The sequence below is a fragment of the Coturnix japonica genome, chromosome 4 (assembly GCF_001577835.2).
Source record: "Coturnix japonica isolate 7356 chromosome 4, Coturnix japonica 2.1, whole genome shotgun sequence".
In the NCBI taxonomy this organism is placed as follows: domain Eukaryota; kingdom Metazoa; phylum Chordata; class Aves; order Galliformes; family Phasianidae; genus Coturnix; species Coturnix japonica.
Window position 1 is genome coordinate 35,215,854 of NC_029519.1, and position 8,664 is coordinate 35,224,517.

At 39.8% G+C, this 8,664-nt stretch overlaps 1 protein-coding gene across 2 annotated transcripts; it reads left to right on the forward strand.

Moving 5' to 3' along the window:
• Positions 1-120: 120 nt before the first annotated feature.
• On the forward strand, positions 121-8,664 carry RWDD4 (RWD domain containing 4). 2 transcript variants are annotated; one of them, XM_015861440.2, is made up of 8 exons: positions 122-230; positions 360-440; positions 1,711-1,820; positions 1,937-2,081; positions 2,817-2,931; positions 3,903-3,952; positions 4,106-4,108; positions 4,974-8,664. In XM_015861440.2, exons 1-8 carry the CDS (start codon positions 207-209, stop codon positions 5,004-5,006), a joined length of 561 nt encoding a protein of 186 aa, XP_015716926.1. In that variant the 5' UTR covers positions 122-206; the 3' UTR covers positions 5,007-8,664. The 2 variants fall into 2 exon arrangements, with proteins under 2 accessions (XP_032299916.1, XP_015716926.1); XM_032444025.1 differs by lacking the exons at positions 4,106-4,108; positions 4,974-8,664 and adding an exon at positions 4,028-4,099 and having other exon boundaries at positions 121-230.

The following is an 8,664-nucleotide window of genomic DNA, read 5'->3' on the forward strand; positions in this document are numbered from 1 at the left end:
ACCAATCGGCGCCCCCGCAGTTCCGCCCGTCCAATCAGAGAGAGCCCCGCCCCCGTGCCGGAGCCAGTCAGAGGAAGGCGGAAGAGATGAGGCGGACGGGAAGGGAATGGCAACAGCGGCGGCGCTCGCTCCGGCCTGCCGCGCATGCGCGCTAGCAGCGGGGCCGCGCAGCCCCGGGCGGGTGCGCGCGTGGTGCCGGCCGCGCCATGGCGGCTAATGAGGATCAGGAGGTGACGGGGGGAATGGGGGAGTGGGGCGGGGGGGAACGGCCCGGGAGGGGGGGAGAAAGCGGGAAGAGCCGGAGATGCGGGGCCGGGAGGGAGCGACGTCTTTGATCGTGTTCTGTGCCCCCCCCTCAGATGGAACTGGAGGCGCTGCGCTCCATCTATGAAGGGGACGGCTGCTTCAGGGAGCTCAGCCCCGTGTCCTTCCAGTACCGGGTAAGGCAGCACCGTGCTCCATAGGCCGATGTCGCTGTTCCCTTGACACAGGTAGCGTTGATCTAAGTAAACTTTATTCTTCGAAAAGACCCATCGTGACCAGCCTGTAGGGCGTCGTTCTGTATGTTGTCAGCTTTAGTTGTCGCCGGTTAAGAAGTCAAAATGTAGGAAAACTCAATTAAGTATCATCAAACTTAATGAGGGAGGTGGTGGAGTCACCAACCATGGGAGTGTTCAAGAAACGCTTGGATGTGGTGCTGAGGAATGATTTAGCTGGGAAGTGTTGGTAATGGTTGGACTAGATGGTCTTCTAGGTCTTTTCCAACCTTGATAATTCTGTGATTCAGGCAAAAGCAGTAACGCATCACTCCTGTGACAGAATAAGTGCCTTATTGCTTTTGTCTGACACGAAGTTTTATGATTAAGAAAGCATAGTGCAATAGATGCATGAGGAAGTCAGAAGGGTTGGGGTGTCTCGTTGGTCTCTGGTGGGTCTTACACATAAAACAAAGGTGTTCTGTAATGTGTCTGCTGAGAAACTGAGACAAAAGAAGAGTCTTTACAGGTAGTGGGGAAATGTAGTGTTGTTGAAAGTAAGGCTGCTTGGTTTTTAGATGCCCTGCCAAGGAGGAACATGGTTGTGCAGCTTTCTGCATGGATTTACTCATTGCACAGACAGTGCTTTCCTGAGAAAGGGAGAACTTGTATGTAAACCATATTACAGGTTTTCTTCTTTGATACTGCTGGGAACCCGACAGCTACAGTGTAGGTGAAGTCTTGATGAATGTTGCTGATGCCTGATTTGAAGTTTAATGTATTTTACCTCTGTGCCAGCTGCTACTGAATGTCAGCTACTATGCTGTACTGGTACAGACATTGGAAATGAAATAACTTTATGTATCATAGAATCACCGAGCTTGAAGAGACCTCTAAGATAACCTAGTTCCAATCCCATGCGATAGGCAGGGACACCACCATCCAGCCTGGCCTTGAATATATATATGTAAATATGTATATATATGTATAAAACTTATTGTGCTTTTCCTGGGATAAAAACCATGGGTTAGAGATTAATGTTCACATCTAGATAAAAATTTTCCAGATAAAAGTTTTAACTACTGACCAATAACTTTATGAATAAACAGTTGTTATCTTAATTAATTTGATTAGTTTTAGATAAGAGAAAGACCTGTGTATTGACAATGTAATCTTTGATAACTGACTGGAAATTGTTGCTTTCTAGTTGTTTTTTTTCCCACTTTCTTTTCAGATAGGCGAAAATGGAGATCCCAAAGCCTTTCTAATAGAAGTTTCTTGGCCAGAAACGTATCCACAAACAGCACCAGTCATATCGATGGATGCTTTCTTCAACAACAGAATGTAAGTATGTATAATAGCTTCGCTCCCTAACTTTACTCGTGGGACCTTTTTCGTTGATGAGCTTCTTTTCTTCTGTCTAGATTATAGATGAGTTTTATGATTATTTTTTTTTTCAGATCTTCAGCTATTAAACAAAGTATATTGGATAAATTAATGGTAGAAGTTGAAGCTAATCTTGGAACTGCTATGACATACACACTTTTTGAATATGCCAAAGATAATAAAGAGTTGTTCATGGAAAATCAGCCCGTTAACACTGTGGTAAGTTGATAAATTGACACTTAAATCCCTCACTTAAAAATGTAGAAGCAGTTAGTAAAAAACTCACTTCATTGCTCTACTTGTAGGGCTTATACCCAGTATACTGACTAATACATGTCTGTAACTAAACAGTGGCCCATAGATCATGGTGCCACAGTGCTCTGTAGTAATAACTGCCATGTTTGTTATTTTGCTGTCATAGCAAAATGTGAGTGGGCCGCAAAGTGACATAAAAATGGAGACTTGGAACAGAAACAAAGCTAAAGAGAACTGGACCAGATTAAAGATGCCTGCTCAGGTGCCAGTTATTGAAAGCTTCCTGGGATGCCATAAATTGCATGAATGTACCTTCAGGATCTTCAGCAAGTTTTGTAGCTTCCTCTTTATTGGCCCTTGTCATGCTGCAGACTTGCTTTGAGGAAAAAGCATTGTTTTTATTTTGGAAGTCTGAATTGCTTCAGACTAATTCACACTTCACCATCAAATTCTGATAGTGTAAGAAGTACCCCTTGCAATTCAGAAAGGGAATAATTCCAGTCTCTTCTTCATGGTTCTTAAAGCTACTTCTGTCATCAGTGTATGTTGATTAAAAGCTGCTGACTGCTGATGGCTTTTCTTTTTCACAGCAATGGCACACAGAGGTATATGTGTTTTTACACTGTATTTGTATTGGATTCTGGAGTATGATGGTGAACTAGCATGCAAAATATTAACAACAGTTTTCACCTTTCCCAGACTTCAGTAAGCAATAGTATTTCTATTGGAACTCCCGATGTACCAGCAAATAAGAAAAAAGACAAAAAGGAACAGTTATCCAAAACCCAGAAGAGAAAGCTGGCTGACAAAACAGGTTTGTCCACTACAGTATTGTTATGTCATTTATGTAATTAGAGTCAGTAGTCTCTTGCTTATGTGATTAACTGCTTTTAATCTTAAGACAAGCAAAGGAGATCAGAGATTTATGATTCTTGCCTGTGATGATAGTTCTGGTAAAAGCAGCTTCTTGTAGAGTAGGGACTTCAAAGTGTCATTGATTTAATTTCATTTTGTTCTTTCAGTTTGTGACAAAAGTTTTCAAACACAGTGTTTGGGGAAGGCATTTGGGACGCCATAGTAGTCCCTTTCAACAAAGGGAGCAGCTTTTGTTGATAGACCCTGATAAGTAATTCACGTTATTAAAAATGTAATTTCTAAAAGAAATGATGATCTCTAAGGTCCCTTCCAACCCGCACGAAACTATGAAACTATGAAACTATGACTATGTTTGCTTGGAACCCAAAGTAGAATCTTTTAATTAGTTTGTATCCTCAAGGTAGAGGTGCTGCTGTAGTCACTTTGAGCTCTCACTGAAATACTGCATTTTTTATAGGAAAGAGTTCAGTGTTTTAACATAGCCCTGCTGATGAATTTTGTGTTGAGCTTCAGTTTTTAATAAGGACCTAGGTAATGCTTTGTCAATGCAGCAAAAATCATATCTCATTATAGCAATTTATCTGTGTAACTTACCTACTTTAAATCCATAATTGGCATTCTAAATGCAGGAATCTCTGTAATGATGGCAAAATCTGTTTAAAATTCATGTTGAAAGAATGCACCTCTAATCATTGAGTCAGCTCATTTTGAAATGGTCTGTTAATTCAGGTGGACTGTCTGAGGCCTTTTAGCAGAATTACTTTGAAGTACAGGATGCATTCAGGACAGAAATATGTTTTTTGTCTTCATTGTTTTGTAATGGAAAACTAAGATTTATCAGTCTTTAGAACTGTGTGTGTTGATTTTAATTCATTTGTGCATTGAAAATAAGACCTTGTTATTCTGCAGATCACAAAGGAGATCTTCCTCGAGGATGGAACTGGGTGGACGTCATTAAGGTAGTACAGCAGTATGATAAGCGGTATTATGAGCATATTGCCTCTGTGCATTTCAATTGATTTGTACATCTGAAGAAAATTAATCTGATCTTTTTCTTTCCATCTCTGTTTGGATTTGACCGTGCCATCTGATTCATATGTGTATACATCTAGCATGTAAGTATTTTCAAGTTACCTTTTCATATTGAAAAGATTTGCATGCAGTAGCAAGAACAGTAAGACTGTTGCTCATTTTAGATTCTAATTTATGTAGCCCTCAAATGCTTTCCAGGTTTTGTTTGTTCAGAGGAAGTCAATGTAGCTGCTTGACAATTTTGATAGCAAACTACTTTATTTTACACAACTATAATTGCACAGCGTAAGGCCCAGCACCAGCTCTGGTGTTAAATTACAGCGAGCAAATGATGATGGTGGTTGTAGGCAGTTTTCCTGAATGGAAAGCAGCAGTTTCTACTGGATGTCTTGGAACCTATTTCCCAATAGGTTCACAATGTTCAATAATTGTAAAATTAGCTTTAGGAAAAAGAAAAAGGGAAGTAATAAGTTAATGTTTGCGTTGTGTGAATCTCTGCGAGGGAAGTCTTCCAGAGATGTGTGGGGGTACTTTCTCAATTGCTACATCTTCTATTTTGGAGAGCAGGTGACTTGATTGTCAAACGAAATAGACCTTGTACCCTCAGCTTTTTTGTGGTTTGTTTTGTTGGTTGGTTGGTTTGGGTGTTGGTTGTTTGTTTATGGTTTTTTTTTGTTTTGCTTGTTTGCTTTCTGTATTTTTGCAAATAGTTTGCAAAATACACAAAGATAGGATTTCAGGTTCAGGAAATAAGCTTATTTAATGCTTAAAGTTAAGGAATTATTTTTGGTGCATTTCAATCCCTTGATACACTATCACATTCAGTCTATAGAATGAATTCAGTATACATGTGGTCTGTGGAAGATGGAAATAACGTTGTTCTTGTTTCCTAATAAATGGAATGGCAGTCTAAACTTTGAACACTTTCTTTTTGTGTCTCTTCTATAGTTAAGCAAAACTGGTTCTAAAGATGATGAATAAAGGACTTTGGTACATGGAAACTCAACCTCTTAATACAGTGCAATTTTGGGTCACCGTCTTTCTCTTAATAGCTTTCTTATTTGTTGAAGTAATCATTTTATAAAGCTCAATTTTCTAACTCGTAAACCTAGACAAACAAGTTTGTCTTGAGACTACGCAGTCTTCTTCGAAAACTAAACTTGCCTTAAATGGAGGTAAAAATGTGAAAAAAGGATACAGAGGGTGAATGTGGTAAAATGAATAGTGCTACGTGCGGTGTTTAGTAATTTATATCTTACTCTGTAGAAAAATCCTTTTATAGTGAACCTGATGATGCTGTAAACATCCTGATGTTGTTATTCCAATGGAAGAAAACAGCACTATAACAGTGATTACTCACTTGACAGCTTAATTCATCCAAATAAATTATTCCATGGAAACAAAACTTTTGTCATTTGTTTATCTAATACAAATGTAGAAGTAGAGCATTAACATTATTGCATCCCGAGGCAGAATTTGTTCTCTTTTAACTCGTTTTTGGCTGAAATAGCAAGTACTAGCGAAAGCAAGGACAAGTGCTCTAGTTTCTCAAAGAAATTAGTGGTTCCAACTAGACTGCATTCTTTATTCTCTGAAGTATGCATCTGTTAGTCTTTCTCCAGTGTGCATCTTTACAGAAGGTCGTGTGTTTGAGGGGAAAGCAGAGTGTTATCTAGTGTGTCTCTCAATGACTCTTAGATTTTGTAGCTCTTTTACGGGAGAAGTGGGCGTTCTTTGAAGGGTTTTGCTGGCTGAATGGTGGAACAGCGTGACAAGTCAGCACTGCCAAATGTGTTGGAGAAACTTTTTTTCTACTGTGCTCTTATTATCAGAAAGAAAACTCATCTTTACCATATGAATGGTTATTGACTACGAGATGCCTTAATGTCCTTTATCATTTTTGTGCGTTTTGAGATGAACCTTAATAAATACTTATTTATCTGCTGTCATCTGTGTTTGTTTCTGTTTTTTGGATTCCTGTATTGCCTGCTGTATTAATGAGGCTCCACTTGAATTTGCAAAGGATTTTCTCTTACTGAGAGTGTTCCTAATGACTGGCAGAAAGATGCTTTCCCTCTTTTAGTGCATGTTTCCATTTCAGTGTAGCTGTGTTTGTTGCTTTAAGGATGACTTATATGCTTCATTTTGGAAAGGCTGATTTCTTTCTGAACTCAAATCAAATTTAGTAAGAGTCAGTGAAGTACCCAAGATAGAACTTCTTCCAAATGATCCATTCTCATTTTGGACCTAGGCTGGAGACTTACGACTGCAACCTGAGCAAAAGTGTCTGGGAGCAACGCCTCAGCAAGAAGTTGGGGTGGTTTTTGATCATGTATCAGGGAAGGGCTTTAGTCTCTGCCAGCATCAGAATGGATAGAGCTTTTGCTATTCTAAATCTCTCCAAGGGGAATAGACGTGCTTTTGCTAGTATCCTTGTGTCTTAAGTTGCCATGACAATTTATGTGAATAGTTTAGTTGGGGGTCACGCAGGAAAGACAGATAAGAACCACATCTCTTGCTTTTATAGAGCTGCTGTTTGTAACAGCAAACTTGTTAACCTTGCGAAATGCCTAAATATTCAGCTTCTTATTTGCTTATGTATCACGTGCTTGGAGGGAGATGTCCTAGCAACCTCTCCTGGTTCTTTTAGCAGGGATTTAGAACGTGTTTTGAAGTCTGCTTGAACAGGAAATATTTTGCATTGGGATTATGTGTATTGGTTCTTCATTTCTGTGCTATTTTTAAAAGGTAATTCATGTAGTTTAATGTTTGGGAGAAAAGTTATTTAAAAGTCCAAGTTGTTAATATGATGGAGAGACCTGAGCGCTGGAAATGGAGGAGTGGGAAAGTAATGATTTTTATCAAGAAATGCAGATCTACGTGTCATTCTATGCATGACTGAACGTTATTGCTTCAGCCTTTCAGTGCATGTTTTCATTGGCTGATATTCCTGGTGCCTTGGAAAGCTGTTGTTCTGTGATTGATCCATTCCCTGTGAAGCAAGGATTACACTTTAAGAATGTACTGATTATTGTTCTGTCTACTGACTTTTTTTCTTTAAATCATGTAGGTGTTGAGAAAGAAACCTACTGAATTCTCCAACTATGAAAAGCAGAACAATTATGTACATTTCTACTCCAAATGTTTGTTGCCATTCAGCACGAGAGGGTAGAATCCACCATTTATGACTTGTTTGCTTGGTGTTAAGAGGGAGGAATGCCTCTGCTCCCTCTCCTCCTTTTTTATTTGTTTTCTCAGTCCTTACAGTGCCCTGGTGCACATCACTAGGCAGTGCCCTTCCCAGCCTCAAGTTACAGGAGCTGTTTGCAAAGGGTGTACACATTTTTTGTTAAACAACTTAGTGCCTTAAACACAGCGGCTTCCAAACCTGCCCATTTCTTGCTGCTTATGATAATGGACATTTGAAAAACTAGAAGTGCATGGTAGAAGCAGAAGGGTTGTCACCATCACACTGGAATTCTACCTTTCTGTCCTTGGATGATGCTGAAAGGTGCTCTTCAGTCATATTTGCATGATATTAAGTGTGTGTTCAGTGTTTTTAGTACCAAAACCAGGAGCTGTACTGCACTGTAGCGCATCAAATCCCAGGTAATAATGCAGCCGGCCTTTAAGAAGGTTGGGTGGAGTGCTTGACAGCTGTAATTGATCACCAGTATGTATTTGGCACCTGCTGCTCACCCTGTAGGCTTACAGAGCTGATGCTGAAATGAAGGCTGTCTGCAGTACCACTGTAACTGGTGCAATATGGGGTGGGCATTTAAAGCTCACCTGGCTGGCAAGTAATTAGATTTCAGTGACTAAAAGAAAGGATAGGCAAAATGCCAGCATTTCATGAAATGGATAGGACCTTTGGTAGAAGTGCAGAGGGAGGATATGCTCCTTTTAGCCAAGGCAGCACAAGTGGTTTCAGATTGTACTGTGAACTCAAAATCATTTGAGCTGGACTACACCAAGAATATGTCCCCTCTGGAAACTGTTTCCTTCAGCTGTGTTTTATGGTATGGCTCCCTCAGCGCTTGTGCCTAGCAGCAGAATGTGGGGCAAGGAAATGTTCATTCAACAGATAAAATATCAGAAATGCAAGAATTCTGGATGGATTAGAGGAAGAAGTAGAGGAGGAAGGAAGCACACAGGAGGTAAGTCTTAATTTCTGTGAGGCAATAACCTACAGCAAAAGCAAAGCTTACAGTTGCAGAGCTGTAAATTTCTGGATGAGGTTGGGATATGGCAAAAGACAAGAGGGTAATAGGTTTTCTTTCTGTCATCACCACTTTATTCTTTCACCAACATAGCTTTGGCTTTGTTTCAGAATGGGACTACTCAGTGTCTGTAAGAAGAATTTCTCTTCCTCTGACTGTTACACTTCCTGTCATTCTTTCCAAGTCCATTGAAGAACCTCTGAAAGAAAGTCTGTTGTACTCTTAGCAGTGACTTATAAAAAACGTGTTGACTAGCACTGCAAGAAGACATTAGAATGTTTTACAAGAGTGAAAGAATTAACAGTTTCTTTTCTCTCATTTTCATTCAAAGCAAAGTGAGCAGTGACTCCTCATGGATGGATTACTCCAGACACGTGAAGATCTAAATCCAGATACCAGTGTCTTATGCTAGACTCAAA